Source organism: Centropristis striata, chromosome 6 (assembly GCF_030273125.1).
Source record: "Centropristis striata isolate RG_2023a ecotype Rhode Island chromosome 6, C.striata_1.0, whole genome shotgun sequence".
NCBI lineage: Eukaryota > Metazoa > Chordata > Actinopteri > Perciformes > Serranidae > Centropristis > Centropristis striata.
The window spans coordinates 33,372,014-33,394,980 of record NC_081522.1 but is presented as its reverse complement, the minus strand read 5'-3'; the positions used below and the strand labels follow the sequence as shown (position 1 = coordinate 33,394,980).

Here is a 22,967-nt window from a genome sequence, read left to right as displayed (position 1 = left end):
CTTTACCTACTAAGACGTGTTAAAACATGAAACAGCTCCCAGACTGCAGAGAATCAGAGCTGGTTGGATGTTAAAGAAAAGCTGTATGTGTTGGAAAGGCTGGCATGGACACCTAGTGGACTAGAGTGGTAGTGTCCGGTTTCTCAGTCAGTGGCTGCAGCATCAGGAGACGAGTGGATGGTTAAGGGACAGTTTATTGCTGAGCGTTCAAGACAACAATGTTAATGCTAAAGTTTTGTTTGTTGAGAACACACCCTGTTTGATGTGCAGTTTATTGTACCAATTCACTGTTCATTGTTTGTTGTTAATTGTCCTAATGCAGCAGGTAATTTTCAGCCTGTATCACTCTTTAGCTCCATAACTGGCATTTTTTGTACATTATTTAGTTCCATTGGGGCTCAAATTACATGTTTGTTTGTTTGTTTGTTTGTTTTAACTGTGTGAGCTATAGTCAGAGCTATGGTGTTTATTGTGTTTAATTGATGGTTATTGTGAGCCTTATCTCTTAACATTACATTCAAGTAATCAATTCAAAAACTAAGTAACTGAATTTCCAAAAAACTTAACATGTATTCTTTGAAAGTCATTTTACACTTACCACTGTACTGAATTTCCTAAATCCTCAAAGAAGAAAAAAAAAGCTGGTAATATTTAAATTTTTATACAAATAACACTTCATATAAAATATATATATATATATATATATATATATATATATATATATATATATATATATATATATATATATATATATATATTTTTTTTTTACAAAAATAGCAAGGACAAATGTAATTTCCCATCACCTGAATAGAAACAGAGTCACATATATGGCAATGTTTTTAATAGATTAATCATGAGTTAATAACACAGTATAGACATTATTTACAAGAAAAAAGACATTATCATAATCAGTGAGTGACAATTTCTTGGTTTTCTATAATGTTTACATTTATTTCTTTACTTGCTGTAGAAATGACTGACTTGTTGATGGATCGCCTCTCAATTAGTTTGTTTTTAAAGTTTCTTGTGTCAACATAATAGTTTTGGCTTACGTAGGCTTTCAGTCAAATTAGAGTGTGCTTTCTGTCATTTACTGTCTAAAAGTGGTATTGTCCCAGAGATACTTCAGACAACAGCAGGAGGAGCCTGAAGTACACAGAGACACAGTGCCAATCTATTAATCCAATAAATATCAGGTGGAATGGGGATGGTGGGATTACTGATTAAAAAATATCATGGAAGAGAAACTTGTCTTTACTTAATATTAAACTGTATGAGGTTAAAGTATATAAAGAGTGTGATATATGGGAATGTTACTTATTAAATCTTAAGAAAAACTAAAAAGAATGGAAAAGGCCAAAACTACATGTAACACAGAACAAAGACTAACTGTATATGGAGTAATATCAAAACATTAAAAAGAAAAAATTAAAGCAGCACATTATTAATCAGCATCTGATGAAAACAAAAAATACACATAATACGTTTAATATTTACATTTTCTTTGCATTAAATGACAAATAGTAGAAAATCAAATGGTTGTTCTGCTCAGTGTTGCTGATAGGAGTAGGGATGTTGATATTTCAAATATGTGGTATATAGTGGTAAGAAAGCTCAGGTTGGATTGCCTGTAGGAGTGATATATATGAGCATGAATGGTTGTCTATCTCTATGTGTCAGCAAGAGGTGAAGGATGATAAATGAATTAATTATTAATATCATTATTTTTGTTTTCCCTGCTAAAACAAAAGAAAGACTGTAACCGTAAGCCAAGATACATACCAAACCATGTTTTTTTTGTACCATTGCACCCCTAGACAGGAGTGATATGCAGATAAGTAGATGTTTCATTGTCACTGGGACCAAAGAATGGGTAGAGTTCCTCAGTGAAGCAGCAGCCAGTAAAGGAGTAGATAAGAGCTGCAGCCTTCACGTCATAAAAGGAGACCAGACCCTCCTCATAATGCACAAACACCCCCACCTTCTCAGGATCAGACTTCAGAGAGAGCTGGACTGTATACTCAGTAAAAGCTTTGTACTCATCTCCATTCCTCAAACATATTGCCCAGCACCCATTCGAAGGGCTCAAAAAAATATTTCCCTTTCTGTTGATCGACTCTCTGGCCACTCCTAATGTCCAGTCAGTATCCGGTCTAACGCTTACCTCATAATAAAACCTCCCTGAAGAGAAACTCTGGCTTGCTAAGACATAAGCACTTCTATTAAATCTCTCCTGATTGTTTGGGACATTTTTCCTTTGATCAAGATGTCGGACTCGTTTTCCATGATGAGTCACGGTGAGGTTGGGATGTGCTGTACAAGGATCAAGTGTCACATCCACTGCAGACTGCTGGACCCTCTTCAGCTCAGTTTTTAGTGCTTTCTTCATCTCTTCATTGAGCGTCTTCTCCAACTGATGCAGAGCTCTTCTTACAGTCCCCTCATGAAGCGGTCGGACGTTGAGTTCTGTCCAGTTCTTTGTGGGTAGAGCAGCATTCAGAGACAGAAGACTTTGGAGGAGGTAGAGGTGGTCTTCAGACTGTGTGAGCTGCTCCACCTCAGTGCTTCTCTTCTTCAGCTCAGAGATTTCCTGTTCCAGCTCTTTGATGAAGCCTTCAGCCTGTTTCTCTGTCTTTCTCTGCTTCTCTTTGATCGTGTCAATGAGCTCGGCCTGGCTTCTCTCAACAGACTCCTTCAGAGCGGTGAAGACCTGAACACCATCTGCTGTCTCTCTGTCTGCATCTTCCTTACTGAGCTCCACTGAGTGTTTGATCTCCTCAATCTTCAGTCGTCTCTTCTGGATCATCTGCTGAATTTCACCCTCAAGCTTGGCTTTCTTTCCTTCATATCCTTCTTTCAGAGGAACAACATCGTGTGTCTTGTGGTCTGAAACAGTGCAGAGGATGCAAACACACGTCTGGTCGGTCTTACAGAACAGCTCCAGCAGTTTATCGTGCTTCAGACACATCCTGTCTTCCAGGTTCTCCACAGGGTCGATTAGCTGATGTCTTTTCAGGCCTGACATCGTCAGATGAGGCTCCAGGTGAAACTCGCAGTAGGAGACCAGACACACCAGGCAGGACTTCAGGGCCTTCAGTTTGGTTCCAGTGCAGATGTCACAGGGAACTTCTCCTGGTTCAGAAACTTGCTGCTCTGAGCTGCTGCTGCTGGCTTTCTGTTGAGCTGACTGTCTGAACTGAGCAGCCATCTCAGAGATGAAAGTATTCACCTGCAGCTCAGGTCTTGTGTTGAAAACATTTTTACAGTTGGGACACTGATATGGGACATTAATATCCCAGTGTTCAGTGATGCAGGTTTTGCAGAAGTTGTGTCCACATGGTATGGCGACTGGATCAGTGAACACATCCAGACAGATGGAGCACAGAAACTGATCTTCAGTCGGCAGACAGCTGGCAGCAGCAGACATATCTACACTGTGAGGACAAGAAGGGTGAAGAAACAAAATTGTTATTAAATATCTATTGATTATTTGGGAAAGTGCAGTATTTCCAGTGAAATGTCCCAAGCAACAAAAATACAGCTTACAGCTGAGTTTTGGTTCAGTTGTTACAGTAAAATGAATGTTAAGTCTGTAAATTAGCTTAAACCAGGCTGACCAGATCCCCCTTTATTGTTAGAGACAGAGTGAAAGGGGAGACAGAGGGGAAGACATGCGGGAAAGGGCTCCGAGTCGGATTCCAACCCGGGCCGCCCGCTTACGAGGACAATGCCTCTATGGTACGCGCTCTACCAGGTGTGCCACCGGGACACCCCAGCATTTTGTATTTTGATCTAGTTAACGATTTCAGTCAATGCAAGAAGGTCAGTTTTTCACTCTCGTTTGGTCCGGACTTTAGGACTTTTCAGTTTGATCCAAACCTAAATTCCAGGTGTGAAAGGTGCCGCACCAAAGGACCAAAGTTTGGTCCGACCAAAATAGGTGGTCTCGGTCCGGACCAAACGAACCAAGGTCCGAACCTTTTGCAGTGTGAAAACAAATTTTTTTATAGTTCGGACCTTTGTATCAATGACAGGAAGTTTTTTTCTTCTTCTGCTCACGAATTACGGTACAGGAAGTTGGATTGCAGGATTGCGAGGCGTTTTCTCCTCCTCTCCTGTCGACGGCGATACAGTTTTTCATGATGAGGAGGCTCATCTTGCGAATACCAAGCACTCTCACGTATAGCTCATTAAGCTGGTGCTGCTGGTAGCAAAAGACCAGCAAAAGTATTTGTTGCGGCGATCTGCCTGGAGGTGCAGCTGCGTGTGTGTGTGACAGCGGCCGTGCTGCTGCATGCGCGCGACGGCGTGTGCATTGCTTCGTGGCGCACCTCAGCAGGTGAGCACAATCACTAATCAGCGGCAAGGTAACACAAGACCAAGGACAAACATTTAGTTGTGTGCACAACGGAGCTGAGGATAGCAGCAGAAACCTTCAGCATCAAAATGTACTTAAAGAATCAAAAGTAAAAGAACTCCAAATGCAGAATGGACCCACTCAGATTGTTTAATATATTTCAAATATATTATGAGATTTTTTTGTATTGATGCATTTATGAAAGCAGCATTTTACTTTGACGAGGTAGGGTAACTTTAACTACCTAACACACTGTTATGGTATTTAAATAATAAAGTGCAATCATTTCAAATTCATCATGTTTTTCATCTTAAATCTTGACAAAAACTAACTAAAGCTGTCAGCTAAATTCAGTGGATGAAAGCATACAATATATACAGTGCTTGACAAATTTATTAGACCACCTGTCATAAAAACGAGAAAGCATAAATATTTTAGAAATCTTTCAAAAGCTTGTTGGCAAATAAACTGAATTCACCTTTTCATAGCCAGATTTGAGCCAGCTCACTGGGCTTCTCTGACAAGTCAGAAATAATTCCAGCAGATCATTCAACCAATAAAACATTTTTTTCTGTTCAGGAAAGCAAGTAAATTACTTTAATTTGACATCTTAATCAAGAAATAATGATGTGCTTTACTATTTTACAGTTTTTTGTACAGCAGTGAATTTGAAAATTCAAAGAACAATAATAAATCTATTTTAGCATTACAAATATCATTTTAGTTAAAGAGCTTCTGCATACTAGTGTATTAACAGTTACAGTAACATGAAAAAATATTTAGGTAATTACTAATGCTGGTAATTTAGGATAGCTGTGGCACAAACCGGTGCTCTGAAACATTTGTTAAGCCACTGTACATCTAAAATGTAGTGGAGTAGAAGTATAAAGTTACATAAATGACAGTTTGTTGATTGACATCAAAAAGCTCCATGACGACAGTACATCCTGCTTCCTCCACACCCATTGGATAAAAGCCAGACTTTAGAAAAGTGGCTGCTCCTGCAGTGGTTTGAATTTCAAACTAGAATCAATCAAAATGTGGGACACTGTCTCAACATGTGGGAAGATGGATAAAAATTCAGTTCAGTCTCAGTTTCTGGTTTGAATTAAACTTTGACTAAATCTTCAGTGAGTGTATTTTGTCTCTGTAGGACAGTTTACTCACCAGTGTTTGACACAGATTCTGCTGCTGTTGTTGAGAAAAACCTGCTGGATTCAGTTGAAAGTTTCTTTAGAGAGAAACAGAGAGACTTGTCTCGACTGCAGCTCTGCTGTCGCTCACTAACTTTCAGTTTCGTTTCTGGAAAGTTGACGTGGAGCAGAGACAAAGAAGGAGGGGTGGAGGAGGTATTCAGATCCTTTAATGAAGTAAAAGTACTAATACTGCACTGTGAAAATACTCCACTACAAGGAAAAGTCCTGCATTCAAAACCTGACTGAAGTCAAAGTTAGTATAACCAACAAAATGTGCTGAAAGTATGAAAGCAGAAGTGAGTTGTTGTAAGAGTAGCGGCTCCTTTAAGAGGCAGGACAGTAGATGTGTGAGTGGACGAGAGAAGAGAGAGCAGGAGGAGATGAGAGTAACAGTGAATCTGTGCTCTTTTATTTATTTATTTATGTATTGTCTCTGCAGTGAATGCAGCAGGTACGCATTAAAGCATTAGGGCCAAACAAGAAAATCTATTTGACTTCTGACATTAAAATCAGAATTCTGACTTTTTTCTCAGAATTCTGACTTAAAGTCACCGTCAGAGAGTAATAGGCCTTATTTACTCTCACTGGAAAACTTGCAGTCCTTCTGAGAAAACAAATATAGTACTTATTGGAGTGTGTTGATGGTGAATCTGTGTTGGTGTCTTTCATTTGTTATTTCCACACTGCATATTCCAGCTGAGAAATTGTCCATTCAATGCAAGGGCTGGAACAATTAAATATTCAAGTCCTGTCAAGTCCCAAACCTGTTTTATTCATTTTTCATTGTCCCGGGATTTTACAATGTCAGAACATGAGACATTAATAGTTTTTCGGAACTATTACTATAGTAAAACTGAAGATCCTTAGAAGACTCTCCCGTTGGACCGATCCTCGCCATCCAGCCGGAGGGTCTCGGCCGCGATGTCTTTGCTGGATCCAGCCTGTTGTACCTTCCGACCCAGCCGATGGTTGTCTCCAGGTACCCCCGTCCAGGTGTCACCGGGTCCGCAACGGCGGTGTGGATTGTAGGAACCTGCGGCCTCTGCGCCGCATTTCCACCCAAGCCCACGAGGAGATTACTCTCAAACTGGCTCTCTTGAATGCTAGATCGCTAGCAAACAAGACGTTTATCTTGAATAACTTCTTCACTTCACATGAATTGGATTTTATGTTCCTGACAGAGACGTGGATTCAAGTCGGTGAGTCTATCCAGTTCTCCGAGTTGCTCCCCCTTGACTGTCTTTCTTTTAACCCCCTCGAACCACTTGCCGAGGTGGAGGAGTAGCATCTGTTTTTAAATCCAGTTTTCAATGTCGAATGTCACAGCCGATCATTTTCTCCAGCTTTGAGCTGCAGACATTCATTGTGAACTTTTCTACACCTGTCCTGTGCGCCGTGGTCTATCGCCCGCCTCAGTTCAATAAGGATTTTATAAAGGACTTCACTGACTTTGTGGCAGGAGTAGCAGTGAACTATGATCGGTTTTTAATTGTTGGAGATTTTAATATCCATGTCTGCTGTGAATCTCGACCAATGGTGAAAGACTTTCTTAATATTATTGACTCTTTTAGCCTAACTCAGTCTGTGTGTGATGCAACACATGAGAAGGGCCACACTCTGGACCTTATATTATCCTTTGGGCTGCAGTTAAATGTCAGTGAGATTTGTGACATGCAAATATCTGATCACTTCGCTGTCTTATTTAATGTGACACTGCCTCGCTCGCAAGTGAAGCGGTGCGCCACGGACCGCCGTGTGCGCACAATTAACCCGTCAACTGCTTCTGACTTTTCTGCGGCATTCAATCATGCAGTGCTACATACTCAGATTCACAATGGGTCTCTAACTCCTGATGAGTATTGAAACACTTTTAATAGTATTTGTGCTGACATTTTAGACTTGGTGGCCCCTTTTAGATGCAAGCGCTCCAAGCCAGCAGCTGAGCCATGGCTTAATGACAGCACTCGCACTTTAAGACGTGCATGTAGACACGCAGAGAGGAAGTGGAAGAAAGATCGCCTTCACGTTTCTTTGGAGATTTTAAAAAACAGTCTACATCAATATCAAAAAGCTGTTAAAACCGCCAAGAGTCAGTTTTTATCAAACCTCATATCAGTCAATAGTCATAAACCTCAGTTTCTTTTTAATACTTTGAATACTCTTTTAAACCCCTGTGACCACAATGTTGTTGTTCCTTCATTTGAACTGTGTCAAAAAATTTTAAGGTTTTTTATTAACAAGATCTCGGATATAAAGTCCTTGCTATTGCCATCTGCAGTAGATCCTGCTGTCTCCCCCACTAGTCCTGCAGTTTTTGACACATTTCAGCAAGTGTCTGTCTCAGAGCTAACTGATGTTGTCCACCGTCTCAGGCCTTCTTATTCTCCTCTCGACAGCATCCCTCCCCGTCTCTTGAAGAATGTTTTTAATGTTATTGGGCCCTGTGTGTCGGATCTGATTAATTTATCTTTGATGTCTGGATGTGTCCCAGCTGCCTTTAAACATGCTGTGGTCCAGCCCCTCCTCAAAAAACATAATCTAGATCCCTCAGTTTTATCAAATTTTAGACCCATCTCTAAACTCCCATTTCTTTCTAAGGTTTTGGAGAAGGTGGTCAATGAACAGCTGCAGTCTTTTATTGATTTTAATGGCATCTATGAGAAGTTCCAGTCTGGTTTTAAGTCACGCCATAGCACAGAAACGGCGCTTTTAAGGATTTTAAATGACCTTCTTTTAACAGTAGACTCTGGTAACCCTGCGGTCCTGGTCCTTCTGGATCTGACTGCAGCTTCGACACAGTTGATCACAACATTCTCCTGTCTCGCCTAAGCACCTGTGTCGGCATTAAAGGCACCGCTCTTAAATGGTTTGAGTCATACCTGTCAGATAGGAGCTACTCTGTGCAGCTGGGCCAGTTTTCCTCAGACTCTTCCCCCCTGAAATGTGGGGTGCCTCAGGGTTCCATTTTGGGCCCCCTCCTCTTTTCTATTTACATGTTGCCATTGGGATCCATATTTCAAAAGTATAATGTCTCATTTCATTGCTATGCGGACGATGTACAAATATATTTACAGCTAAAAATGAACAACCCATCCCCTGTGCAGGTCTTATTAGACTGCCTGAAAGACACCCAGTCATGGATGGCAGCAAACTTTCTGTCAATAAATAAAAATAAGACTGAGATCATTTTATTTGGCCAACAAAATATTTTAGATGGCTATGACAGCGCCATTGGTAGCCTTGAATCTCTGTGTCAACCCTCTGCAAGGAACCTTGGGGTTATTCTGGACTCTCACTTCAAATTTACCAAACAGATAAGCTCCACTGTCAAAACCAGCTTCATCCAGTTACGGCTACTGTCCAAAGTAAAGGCTTATCTCCCCACAAATCACTTTGAGCGAGTCATCCAGACATTTATTACATCACGCCTTGACTACTGTAACTCTTTGTTTGTTGGTCTTGACCAGTCAGCAGTGCGCCGCTTACAGGTTGTCCAAAATGCAGCCGCCCGCCTGCTGACTGGAAAGAAACGGCGTGATCACATTACCCACATCCTTGCATCTTTGCACTGGCTACCTGTGAATTTTAGGATCCAGTTTAAGGTTTTATTAATTGTTTTTCAGTGCTTAAATGATCTGGCACCGTCTTATTTATCAGGGCTTTTAAAACCCCACAGTACTTCCAGAGCACTTAGGTTGTCTAACCAGCTGCTCCTGGTCGTACCGCGGTCCAGACTCTGTACTCATGGGGACAGAGCCTTCTCTGTGGCGGCCCCAAAGCTGTGGAACAGTCTGTTGAGCACTTTAAAACATTATTAAAAACCTATTTATTCTCCTTGGCGTTCAGTCCCAGCTAGGCAAGAATCCTTGGCTTTCTTTTTACTTTTTTACCCTTTTATTTGTCTTTTTATCTCTAACTCTGTTTTGGATTCAGTTTTTATTACTATTTTATTCTATTTTATTTTATTGTTTTACTGTTTTTAGTATTTTATTCTTTTTATTGTTTATATTTATACCCAGTTGTGTATGATTTATTCTATATTAATAACTGCACAGCACTTTGGTCAACTGAGGTTGTTTTTAAATGTGCTCTATAAATAAACTTTGACTTTCTGCCAAGTGTTGAGTCCTCTTTTTCACCCTTCTTTACCTACTAAGACGTGTTAAACCTGAAACAGCTCCCAGACTGCAGAGAATCAGAGCTGGTTGGATATTAAAGAAAAGCTGTATGTGTTGGAAAGGCTGGCATGGACACCTAGTGGACTAGAGTGGTAGTGTCCGGTTTCTCAGTCAGTGGCTGCAGCAACAGGAGACGAGTGGATGGTTAATAATGGACAGTTTATTGATGAGTGTTCAAGACAACAATGTTAATGCTAAAGTATATTTGTTGAGAACACACCCTGTTTGATGTTCGGTTTATTGTATCAATTCACTGTTCATTGTTTGTGGTTAATTGTCCTAATGCAGCAGGTAACTTTCAGCCAGTTTCTATCACTCTTTAGCTGCATAACTGGAATTTTTCTGACATTATTTAGTTACATTGGGGCTCAAATTACATGTTTGTTTGTTTGTTTTAACGGTGTGAGCTATAGTCAGTGCTATGGTGTTTATTGTGTTTAATTGATGGTTATTGTGAGCCTTATCTCTTAACATTACATTCAAGTAATCAATTCAAAAACTAAGTATCTGAATTTCCAAAAAACTTAACATGTATTCTTTGAAAGTCATTTTACACTTACCACTGTACTGAATTTCCTAAATCCTCAAAGCCACCTGAATAGAAACAGAGTCACATATATTGCAATGTTTTTAATAGATTAATAATGAGTTAATAACACAGTATAGACATTATTTACACAAAAAAAGACATTATCATAATCAGTGAGTGACAATTTCTTGTTTTTCTATAATGTTTACATTTATTTCTTTACTTGCTGTAGAAATGACTGACTTGTTGATGGATCGCCTCTCAATTAGTTTGTTTTTAAAGTTTCTTGTGTCAACATAATAGTTTTGTCTTACGTAGGCTTTCAGTCAAATTAAAGTGTGCTTTCTGTCATTTACTGTCTAAAAGTGGTATTGTCCCAGAGATACTTCAGACAACAGCAGGAGGAGCCTGAAGTACACAGAGACACAGTGCCAATCTATTAATCCAATAAATATCAGGTGGAATGGTGATGGTGGGATTACTGGTGAAAAACATGGAAGAGGAACTTGTCTTTACTTAATATTAGACTTTATGAGGTGAAAAGACATAAAGAGGGCGGTATATGGCAAGCAACGTAATAAATCTTAAGAAAAACTAAAAAGAATGGTAAAAGCCCAAACTACAAGTAACACAGAAGAAAGACAAACTGTATATGGAGTAATATTAAAACATTAAAAAGAAAAAATGAAAACAGCACATTATTAATCAGCATCTGATGAAAACAAACAAAAAAACAGAATACGCTTCATATTTACATTTTCTTTGCATTAAATGACAAATAGTAAAAAGTCAAATGGTTGTTCTGCTCAGTGTTGCTGACAGTAGTAGTGATGTATTGATATTTCAAATATAGTGGTATATAGTGTTAAGAAAGCTCAGGTTGGATTGCCTGTAGGAGTGATATATATGAGCATGAATGGTTGTCTATCTCTATGTGTCAGCACTGTGAAGGTCTGACCTGTACAGGTGTACCCCGCCTCTCGCCCAGTGTCAGCTGGGATCGGCTCCAGCCCCTCACGACTCACGTTTGGATAGGTGGTAAAGGATGACAAATGAATTTATTGTCAAAATCATTATTTTTGTTTTCCCTGCTACATTAAAATAAAGACTGGAGTGATATGCAGATAAGTAGTTTCATCCTCATTGGGACCGAAGAATGGGTAGAGTTTCTCAGTGAAGTGGCAACCAGTAAAGGAGTAGATAAAAGCTGCAGCATCAACATCATAGAAGGAGACCAGACCCTCCTCATAATGCACAAACACCCCCACCTTCTCAGGCCGAGACTTCAGAGAGAGACGGACTGGTTTGTCAGTAAAAGCTTTGTACTCATTGTCAATCCTTGAACCTATTGTCCAGTACCCTTTCGAAGGACTCATATCAATCTTCCACTTCCTGTTGATCGACTCTCTGGCCACTCCTAAATCCCAGCCAGTATGCGGTCCAACACTTACCTCATAATAAAACCTCCCTGAAGAGAAACTCTGGCTTGCTAAGACATAAGCATATTTATCAAATCTCTCTGGATTGTTTAGGACATTTTTCCTTTGATCAAGATGTCGGACTCGTTTTCCATGATGAGTCACGTTGAGGTTGGGATGTGCTGTATAAGGATCAAGTGTCACATCCACTGCAGACTGCTGGACCCTCTTCAGCTCAGTTTTTAGTGCTTTCTTCATCTCTTCATTGAGCGTCTTCTCCAACTGACGCAGAGCTCTTCTTACAGTCCCCTCATGAAACGGACGGACGTTGAGTTCTGTCCAGTCCTTTGTGGGTGGAGCAGCGTTCAGAGACAGGAGGCTTTGGAGGAAGTGGAGGTGGTCTTCAGACTGTAGAAGCTGCTCTACCTCAGTGCTTCTCTTCTTCAGCTCAGAGATTTCCTGTTCCAGCTCTTTGATGAAGCCTTCAGCCTGTTTCTCTGTCTTTCTCTGCTTCTCTTTGATCGTGTCGATGAGCTCGGCCTGGCTTCTCTCAACAGACTCCTTCAGAGCGGTGAAGACCTGAACACCATCTGCTGTCTCTCTGTCTGCATCTTCCTTACTGAGCTCCACTGAGTGTTTGATCTCCTCAATCTTCTCTCGTCTCTTCTGGATCATCTGCTGAATTTCAGCCACTGTTTCCCCCAGCTCTGCCTTCTTTCCTTCATATCCTTCTTTCAGAGGAACGACATCGTGTGTCTTGTGGTCTGAAATGGTGCAGAGCATGCAGACACATGTCTGGTCGTTCTTACAGAACAGCTCCAGCAGTTTATCGTGCTTTGAACACATCCTGCTTTCAAGGTTCTCCACAGGGTCGATCAGCTGATGTCTTTTCAGGCCTGACATTGTGAGATGAGGTTCCAGGTGAAACTCACAATAGGAGACCAGACACACCAGGCAGGACTTCAGGGCCTTCAGTTTGGTTCCAGTGCAGACGTCACAGGGAACTTCTCCTGGTTTAGAAACTTGCTGCTCTGAGCTGCTGCTGCTGGCTTTCTGTTGAGCTGACTGTCTGAACTGAGCAGCCATCTCAGAGATGAAAGTATTCACCTGCAGCTCAGGTCTTGTGTAGAAAACCTTGTTACAGCTGGGACACTGACACTGGACATTTTTATCCCAGTGTTCAGTGATGCAGGTCTTGCAGAAGTTGTGTCCACATGGTATGGCGACTGGATCAGTGAACACATCCAGACAGATGGAGCACAGAAACTGATCTTCAGTCAGCAGACAGCTGGCAGCAGCAGACATATCTACACTCTGAGGACAAGAAGGGTGAAAAAACATACCTCCAATTACATATCTTCTGATTATTTGCGAAGGTGCAGTATTTCCAGTGAATCGTCCCAAGCAACAATTTTGATTGAAAAAAATATTTATTAACCTTTACCACTAATTTGATGTTAATATGCATTTAAAGCAAAGTTAACTGCTGTCTTCCGTCCTCAAAAGATTAACTCCCATATGTTCCAACTGCATGAAAGCTGATTTTTGGTTCAGTGGTTACAGTTAAATAAATGTTGAGTCTCTAAATTAGCTTAAATCAGGGTGACCAGGTCACAACAAACCAAATGTTGGACAAAAAGTGTGTGTCGTACCCCACCTCCCATCGCTAAGTAAAACTCAAAATGACTCATAAAGTATTTTATTAGTTTGTGTTGCTGTATTTTCTTTCCTTTTTGTTAGTATCCATAATATTTTGTTCAGATCTACTTAACTTATGTCTTTTGGTGACTCACAACTTGAGATGGTGAGAGGTTAACCTGCACTTGACCAGTGGTGGAAATGGTATTCAGCTCCCTTACTGAAGTAAAATCAAAGCATCAAAATGTACTGAAAGTATCAAGAGTAAAAGTACTCCTAATGCAGAATGGCCCCAATCAGATTGTTACATATGTTATAAATATATTATTAGATGATTATCATTGATGCATTAATGTAAGCAGCACTTTGCTGTTGTCAAGTTAGGGCTAATTTAGTTACCTAATACACTGTTATGAGGTTCAAATTATAAATAAAATGTTTTTAAATTAATCATTTTTCATGTCAAATCTTGACCTGAAAAGTAACTAAAGCTGGAAGCTAAATGTCATTGAGTAGAAGTATAAAGTTACATGAATGACAGTTTGTTGATTGACAAACAGCTCCATTATGACAGTACGTCATGCTTCCTCCACACCCGTTGGATAAAAGCCAGACTTTAGAAAAGTGGCTGCTCCTGCAGTGGTTTGATTTTCAAACTACAATCAATCAAAATGTGGGACATTGTCTCAATATGAAGAAAGATGAATAAAAATGCAGTTCAGTCTCACATAAAGAGGGATACCTGGTCTCCCTAGCTAATGCTAATGCTAATGTTACCTGTGAATGTATTCTGTCTGAACTTAACTCGTCAGAGTTCACTCACTGTGGTTTGGTTTTTACCTAATTTGTAATTCTGGTTAAATTTACACTTTTTAAAAATCTAAATTGACACACGTTTATGGTTTATCATTCATTATATGGTAAAAAAAAAAAAAAAAAAAGTAAAACAGTCAGTTTCTGGTTTGAACTAAACTTTGACTAAATCTTCAGTGAGTGTATTTTGTCTCTGTAGGACAGTTTACTCACCAGTGTTTGACACAGATTCTGCTGCTGTTGTTGAGAAAAATCTGCTGGATTCAGTTGAAAGTTTCTTTAGAGAGAAACAGAGAGACTTGTCTCGACTGCAGCTCTGCTGTCACTCACACAAACATTCACTTACATTTCAGGAAAGGTGAGTTAAAGGTCACCTGATTCACTGTGGCTCCACCTCCCAGTGGCCCGACACCAAGAAGGAGTGGTGGAGGAAGTATTCACATCCTTTAATGTAACTAATACTAGTACTGCACTGTAGAAATACTCCAATACACCTAAAAGTCCTGCTTCCATAACCTTGCTGAAGTCAGTATTAACAAGTAAGTATTACCAACAAAATGTGTTTAAAGGTTGGAAAGTATAAGTACTCACTGTGCAGTAAAATTGTTCAGTCAAAAACAAACCCTTAAAGAAAATTTTCAGATCACAGTTGTGCAGCAGGAGAGTGTTGTTGTAATATCCAGACTTCCAGCTAGATGGCACACAACACCTGTAAGTATTTGGTCTGACGTTGAATTCAGTGAACTTCCATTTGAACATTTCTTTACTGGAAGTTTTACTGTATTTCTTGGACTTTTTTTCAAACTAAAGAGGCATGCTGTGACATTTCTGCTGTTTGACTCAGACTTTTAGTAATTAAATAATACACTCTGCAGGGAAATTATACAAATACCACAAATTCAAAATGAATTCCTGCAGGATTAATTAAATATGTGTTTGTGAATTTATGTTTTTTCTGTTAAAGTATTCCAACTGTGATATTAGGTTAGTCTTTATCATATTAAATAAAACAACTAATTATGCTAATAATAATAAAAGTTACAGTACTTTCACTGAATTCCCTTAAATACCTACATTCATAATTCTATTTGTATTAGTTGTTATTTATGCACTAAAAAAATTTTTTTTTTTAAAAGAGAGAAAGTAACGTTTTTGTCTCTTTGGCAAATAAGTACATTTATTCATTTATTTGTTTATTTATTAATTCTTTAATTTATTGACCAAGTAGGGAAGTCATCTCTCTGTAAAAAATAAAAATATAAACATTTTAATGAACATGTTAAGAAATTGAGTAAATCTGATGTCAGTGTCACTTATAATAGGTTTGATTCTGTAATTCTTGATAATCCCACACAGATTACAGTTCAGTGTGTTACAGTATGTGTAGCAGCTTCAACAGATGACTCCTCTCTCCTCCTCCTCCTCCTCCTCCTCCTCCTCCTCCTCGGTATCCTGTGTACAGAAACTTGTCAGGAGGGAGGTGGAGCTGCTCCTCCACTCTCAGCTGAAGAGGATCTGAAAGGTTGGTTAACTTTTCAGTTCAGGTGTTGCTGAAGTTGACATTGTTGACATGTTTTAAGTCAGCTGTGAGCTTGAAATGTGAACATTAACAGCAAGTTTTACATGTTTTTAAACGTTTTAATGTGAAGTCTGGAAACAAAAGGTCGTATTTAGCAAGTTTAACCTTTTAACATTAACAGCAACATTAGTCAAATGTACTGATGTCACCAAACTGTCATCTTCTGTTTTTATTTTTGCTTTTCAATTTTAATATTTCTCCTCTCATTTTATGGGCATGGTTCTTTGATTTAATGACAAACCAATACATTTCACCACAAAACCAGCCAGAGCTGTAAATATTTAATATATTAGATATGTTAGCGGTTTAATAGCTCATTAAACTCTACCAACGAAGAAATAAAACAGCGTTATGAAAGTAAAACTAGTAAAACTGCGAGCTGAGACAGAGCTGCAGATCTGAGATCAGTCCTGTTGCCTCTTCTAACTGTGTAATGGAGCTTAATCACACCAACAGCAGGAAGATTAAACTGAAAAAACAATATTTTTCTGTAAAATGTGATACAATTTTGAGGTACTTTAAAACAAATGCAGTGGAAACTCTTTGTTTTTATTCAGTTGAGAATGTATTCACTTTGTTCAAACTTTACAGTCTACAGAGAGGTGAACACAATACAAATAAAAGTAATACAATAGGCAGTTTAGTCATTTTTTTACTCTAGTGTGTAAAACTACTGCAGCTAAATGGTTAAAGATCAGATTTGGTTAATGTTTAAATTAATTATAAACATATGTACAAAATTTCCCTGAAAACACACCAGAAAGAAATCCCTTATTGTGTCCTTTAATTTAACATGGTAAAAGAATAAAATAATTAAATTAAATTAAAACACCTTATTTTGAAAAGCTTCCATTAACATATAAAGGGTTTCATTACTTTCTTGAGTAATTTGTGTCAGTATGAAACACTTCTTATGTAAACAATGATCAGACGATGAAAAAGTTTTGAGTTTGGCTCCCACACATTTAAAGCTTCTTATTTATTAGGACATTGTTCTGATGATTTAACTGTCTTAAAGGCAGAAAATTAAAATAATTCAGACTGAATTTAAAGAACTGTCGAAAAACACACTAATGAGATTCTGCTAAATCAACTATTTTTACACTTTACATAACCAATAAGTACACATTTATTACATTAACACATAGTGAATGTTTTTGTGGAAAATCAAATGTTTGTTCTACTCAGTGTGATTGACAGGAGAGATGATCAGAGGGGCAGAGTTTTTACCAGCATGACTAAGACAAGGACCGAAGTATGGGTAGAGTTTCTCAGTGAAGCAGCAGCCAGTAAAGGAGTAGATCAGAGCTGCAGCATCAACGTCATAAAAGGAGACCAGACCCTCCTCATAATCCACAAACACCCCCACCTTCTCAGGCCGAGACTGCAGAGAGAGACGGACTGGTGGGTCAGCACGAGCGCCATACTCATTTTCATTCCTCAACCATATTGTCCAGTAACCATCCTGAGAGTTCAATGTGATGTTTCCCTTCCTGTTGATTGACTCCCTGGCCACTCCTAAATCCTAAATCCTAAAAAATGTTTCAGATTGTGCAATGTTGTGATGCATTGCTGTAGTTTAATCTGCAGTAATGCATCATATATTTATATCATTATTTTGGTGTTGTAGTCCTGTGAGAATCACATCTCTATAAAAAGTCAGAAAAACGTCTGTTTCTAGCTTTGTAACGATATATTTTCCAGCTGATCCAAAAGTTTTTTTAAAGAGTTTATTTAGCTGAAGTAGTAGGAGAATTTTCTCAACACATGAAGGAACACTTCATCCTTTATCACAAACAACAGATACATGATTTTCACTGGACAAGACGGGGATGAAATACTACCCTGAAAGCTCAGCAGACTTCAGAGATTCAAACACACAAGTCATACGTTGGCTCTGCTGTTCAGGAGGTACTGTAAAACCCTTCTGTCAGTGGGTCTGTGTGCATATGTTTAAGATAGGTGTATATGTATGAGAGAGGAATACAAACAAGCCAGCAAAAAGAACAAAGAATAATAATGATTGTAATAATAATGGCTTAATCATTCAGTATGCAACAAGTGTCAAGGCACATAGTGCAGAGTGAACCCACAGTGCATTAAGTAGTATGCATACATGTGTGACAACTTTATTCAGTTTGTTTGTGTATGTGTGTGCTTGATAGAGTGAGAGAGATTGTTTATTGTTATTTATCAAGAAAAGCCAAGGGGTCACATCTTTATCAGCTGTTTATTCATATGAAGCTCGTCCACCGCAATGCTTTTTGTCTTTCCTTAAGGTGCCTTTCAATGGGAAATAATTGTTTACTGAACATTTTAGTTAGTAGCTCTGCTTTGTTTTGAGCATGTAGCACCCTATAATGTAATCATTTCCTGATAATGTTATAACATCTGAAAATGTAATAAAATTTGCACTTCACTCGATTGAAAATGTAGTAAAACCCAATAATGTAATAAAATATCTTGACTGATATTTGATTATATCCCTTTTTAATTTTCAAATTGACATCTTACTCTATGTCAAGTGACATAGTGGTCAGCTGACATACTGTCATACTTATAGTATATTATGAGATTTACTTGTATAAATAAAGATTAAATAAAACTGTCAGCATCAAAATGACAACTTGATGACAACTGACATGGTTATTTTTTATTCAAACTCCTTTTAGGGTTCATACAGGGTTTCTGAAGTTGTATGTTGTTTCTAAGATTAAAGATTTAACCCTCTATGGTACGGTGTTTTCCTCAGGCAACATACCCAATTTTGGCCTGTCAACTTTCTACAATGCATGTTTTTCAGTGATGCAATATTTTAAAAAAAAGGGGGAGAGTATCGCTATCTGCTCGTAATGTCACTAACATGTATATTGGATTTTCCATTATACAGTTACTAGTTTTGTTATAAAAATGATGCTTTTGATGTTAATTTATGACATTATTGGGTTTTATTACATTTTCCATCAAGCCTTTCCCTTCCAGCACAGATGGGAACATCATATGTAAATATAATTGGGCTGCTCTGATTGGCTGAGAGAACAGATCAGATGCAAACCATGATTGGTCACACAGAGAAAAGCTTCACCCACAGAAGAAAATAATGTGTGTAACAGATTTTTATGACTTTGAGAAAAAAAAAGTGGCACATATCGACCGAGACAGAGTGACAGAAACAAATAATTTTATTTTAAAAATATTTCACTGCTGACACCATAGAATTAGAGTAAGACTTTTCTTATTCTATTAATATGGCTGATACATACAATACACTCATCATACTCATATATATTTGCATAAAGTATACTCTTAACATGATAATATTTAAAGATTTGATACATTATTGTCAGGTAGGGGGGTATATCAACAAGGGGAACACTGTATTGTAGTGTGTAGCGTAAAAACATTGAAACAGAAAACCACTAGAACAGATACAGAGGGGACCTCGCCAGCTGCTGCCTGATTGGAGGAGGACAGGAGGAGGGCAGAGCGCTAGTATAATGTTAACGGTCCTGTTTCAACCCAATCGTGTACAGATTGAAATAAAGTCAAAAAGGTGCAGCAGGTCCTGTGTTGCCCATCTGCGAATCCCTCAAAGGGTTGCCAAATGTTTAGCCTCAAATGGTTGAGATCAAGCCAGAGATGAAAAACTTTCTGCCTATATGGGAATAAATTGTTTGCCCAGTTTGTATCTCTCATGTATTAACATGACATTAAAGTCATACAGCCAAGCCCCTATTTTTCTGAAACATACAGGTGCATCTCAATACATTAGAATATGATGGAGAAGTCAATTTCCAGCAAGTCAAATAGCCCAAACCAAGTATTGAGTGCATACTGATTACATACATTTCAGAGGCCAATATCTCCAAATTTAACATACTTTTTAAAATTGGTCTTTTGTAATATTTTTTTTTTTTGAGACACTGAATTTTAGGTCTCCATTAAATGTAAGCCATAATCATTATAATTAGAAGAAATTAAATACATTAAGACATTAAATGTTTTATTCTGTGTGGAATGGATCTATATAATGTGTTATTTCCACTTTTTAAATGTAATTACTGACAAATAAACTTTTCTATATCTTAATTTATTGAGATGCACCTGTACATCCCTGTCTTAAGAGATCTTTTTTTTTTTTAGCCGTATGACTATAATGTAATGATAACCAAGAGTTGCCAACTACACTAGACTACATACCATTCAGTGCATATTTCAAAATGATTTGCAAAATGCATAAAAATATAAAAGCTGACCACTTAACTTTAATGTGTTTACACCAATGCTCTCTTTCGACAAGACATTTGTTTTGATTCCAAATGCATCATTACTTTTTTTATACATACATCTGCATCAATAATTCAAATATATTCAGTAAAATGCATCTCAGGTAAGATCTTTTCTGCAATACTGAAGTGACATTTTGGCATGAGTTGAAATAATTTTGACGTTATAATTTTGGACGTTAAATGCACTTGAAATGTCCTGTGGGCAATATTGTTTCCATACAGGCAATATGTCTCAACATGTCCGTCTCTCATCAAACTCTGACAACAAGAGCGCTGGCGAGGTGAAGAGGCTGTGTTAAGGATATTCATTATCATGGAGGAAAAAACAGACACTGAAATAAAGAAGTCCATTTAGATGCTCCTGGCGGTCCCCCCTGGCCCCGTTAACTGTCACAGAACATGATTAGCTCTAAACCCATTACAAAGTCCTACTCCTGTGGATTACTGTCTCCTCCATTTCAGCAACATTTATCTGTTTCTGAACTCGCTCCCTGTCTACATCATAGCCCCCTCTCCTTACAAGGTAGTTTGCACTGACAGTTATATGTCGCCACAGAACATCTGTGTTCTATTAAATGCTAAATGCTTAAATCGACATACTGTAAATCTGTCAGCAGAATTTAACTCAGAAGTAGTTTTTCGTTCCCAATCCCACAAAACAAGTGAGAAGGGGCTGATTTTCTGAGTGCTAAACTCAAGCCCGAGTCTGTTTTTAGATATTCAGATTGCTAAGGCAAAGAAATACTTTGTTGGGGCCTGTCCTGAATCAAAATACTGATCCAGAGTCAGTCCTAGGAGGGAATAGAGTTTAGTAACTGACGGCCTAACTGCATCATTAAGTGCTTCATATGATGAAGAGGGAGGATGAGTAGGTAGGGAGAGACCCTGTGACCCAGACCAACAGGTTTTTATGCGTTGACTTTTAAAAAGCCGTGTGTGATGTGCAGAACCCTGTAAAATGGCAGTGAAGAACCTTTCCTCATGTAGGAACACTTGAATCGTCTTTTCAGTTGAATTGCTCTTTCAAAAGAGACATCAAGCCTCCATTAAAGTCTGATTTTTGTTGTTGTAACTGTAGTCAGAGTTTCACTTCAGTTGATTACTCTTCTCCTGCTGACTACTCGCTGTCAACCTTGTCAGGACTTCCTGGAAAAACACACACTGGAGAGTGTAGCAGTAGAGGTTTCACAGATCTGATGGATTCTAATAACTGAACTGGGTCCAAATGATAAATCAGTGCTATTAGGCGTGTTTCCACTGAGTACTTTCCGAATACTTTTTGTCTCCGCCCACTAGTTAGTTCCCCTTGGCCTCTGTTCCCATACAGGTACTTTTGTAGCGGCTAACCAACAGAGTCCGAATGTGACAACAGACCGACGCGGCAAGCAGTGTTGGCAACTTAGCAACTTTGTTGCTATATTTAGCGACTATTCAGACCCCTCTAGCAGCTTTTTTTTTTTAAAGCGACAATCGACAAATCTAGTAACTTTTTTTGGAGACTCGTTCCTACTCTGCTTAACGAGTAGCAGTCGCCATCCTAAAGCACTCACAAGCGGCCCAGTCCTCCCGTAGCGGTCCCTCCCAGCTGCAGTCAGAGCAGGAGACGTTAACCCCTCAGCGTCCAATTTGTACCAGTCTGCAAATGAATCACACGTGCGCAAAATTGCGGCTCAGTACTGGCTCAGAAAGTACCTGCCTCTGGTAGGTACTTTCTGAGCTGCTAACCGGTGAAGTTGGGTGGATCTTGGGCGGATCCTCTCTCCTAAGCCACACTCAAAACGGCTCACTAGAGGGAAAAGTACCTAATGGAAACGTGCCTATTGTGTTGTGTATGGTCCCTTTGTATTGCCTCAGTGGATCTCACCTGACACATACACATTTGCATGTGACATACAACCACTTTTTGATGATAATCAAAGATGAGAGATGAGGTACACACTGGATGCCAAAGCTGTGTCCCCGCTCCATACTACAAGCTAACCACTTTTGTTAGTATACAAGGATTCAATTATACAATTATTAGGAAGTTCGGTGTCAAATTGACTGCAAATTTAGACTATTTTTTTGTTGAGCCATTGCATTACCCACAATGACTTGGATCTTTCTAGCTCTGAAGTGCTCCTCCATTTTCTCTGTGAATTTTAATTTTAGTGTACATCAAGAGCACTCTCAATAATCAAGGGTGTTTAATATCCTCACTGACTGTTTTGATTATACTTCATTTGATCAGTTTTCCAGTGTAAACACACTGCATAGTAAAAAACATATTTTAAATGAATATATATTGTGGGTTTGGTGCACAGCTCAACCCCCCAGGATCAGTGCTGGGCTGCGAGTTGATGTCACTGTAGTGCACACTGGCCTAAAGATTAGATTAAGATTATTTTTTGCACACGCACCAAAACAGCAAACAGTGAATTTGTCCTGTGCATTTAACTCGTCCTTTTACACACCAGTGAACCCACAATGCTAGGAGCAGTGGGCAGCCTCCTACTGCACCTGGGGGAGCAGTGAGGGGTTTGATGCCTTGCTCAAGGGCACATCAGCCCTTGACCAGTCAGAGCTGGGATTAGAATTAGCGATCCCCCAGTTATCTAACCTCTAGGCCCAAGTTTACATGCACAACCACTATAAAAGCAACGGTTGTTAAAAAAATGAAAGCATTTTTCCGAGTGAGAGAGAAATATTCTGATATGAAACTTTGCATTATCAAAATCTGAGCCATTAGGTCCAGTATAAATTAGAAAGTATACAAGAGCTGAATCAGTCAATTATTTTCCTGCCATTCACGTGTTCAGGAAAGTCAGTTGGCTCAGTCAGATTCACAAGCTCTTTGGCTCCAGAAACTTCAAGCTCATATAACCTGTTTCTTCTCCTTTTGACTGTGTCAAACATTCACAGAATACAGATAGCGACAAGATATCTTATACTCGGAAACTTTTGTTTTTTTTGTAAATATATACACTCGTG

General features: G+C 38.8%; 2 protein-coding genes across 2 annotated transcripts; both read right to left on the bottom strand.

The window, feature by feature from the left end:
• Positions 1 to 851: 851 nt before the first annotated feature.
• On the bottom strand, positions 852 to 9,299 carry LOC131973723 (E3 ubiquitin-protein ligase TRIM21-like). Its single transcript, XM_059335784.1, has 3 exons — positions 9,258 to 9,299; positions 6,504 to 6,664; positions 852 to 3,434 (listed from the first exon to the last, which is right to left on the bottom strand). The coding sequence occupies exons 1-3, from the start codon at positions 9,297 to 9,299 to the stop codon at positions 1,814 to 1,816; spliced, it is 1,824 nt and encodes a 607-aa protein (XP_059191767.1). The 3' UTR covers positions 852 to 1,813.
• Positions 9,300 to 11,314: 2,015 nt separating this feature from the next.
• On the bottom strand, positions 11,315 to 12,983 carry LOC131973971 (E3 ubiquitin-protein ligase TRIM39-like). The gene is made up of 2 exons (XM_059336118.1): positions 12,754 to 12,983; positions 11,315 to 12,717 (listed from the first exon to the last, which is right to left on the bottom strand). The coding sequence occupies exons 1-2, from the start codon at positions 12,981 to 12,983 to the stop codon at positions 11,352 to 11,354; spliced, it is 1,596 nt and encodes a 531-aa protein (XP_059192101.1). The 3' UTR covers positions 11,315 to 11,351.
• Between the last annotated feature and the right edge of the window lie 9,984 nt (positions 12,984 to 22,967).

What these genes read in the sequence shown, in the direction of transcription:
- LOC131973723 (XM_059335784.1), bottom strand. Translation starts at nt 9,299, where the DNA reads ATGAGTACAGAGTCTGGACCGCGGTACGACCAGGAGCAGCTG. An exon ending in GGTACGACCAGGAGCAGCTG is followed by an intron (nt 6,665 to 9,257) that starts GTTAGACAACCT and finishes CTTGTTTGCTAG; the next exon opens with CGATCTAGCATTCAAGAGAG. An exon ending in ACCATCGGCTGGGTCGGAAG is followed by an intron (nt 3,435 to 6,503) that starts GTACAACAGGCT and finishes TTGTCCTCACAG; the next exon opens with TGTAGATATGTCTGCTGCTG.
- LOC131973971 (XM_059336118.1), bottom strand. Translation starts at nt 12,983, where the DNA reads ATGTCTGCTGCTGCCAGCTGTCTGCTGACTGAAGATCAGTTTCTGTGC. An exon ending in ATCTCTGAGATGGCTGCTCA is followed by an intron (nt 12,718 to 12,753) that starts GTTCAGACAGTC and finishes AGCCAGCAGCAG; the next exon opens with CAGCTCAGAGCAGCAAGTTT.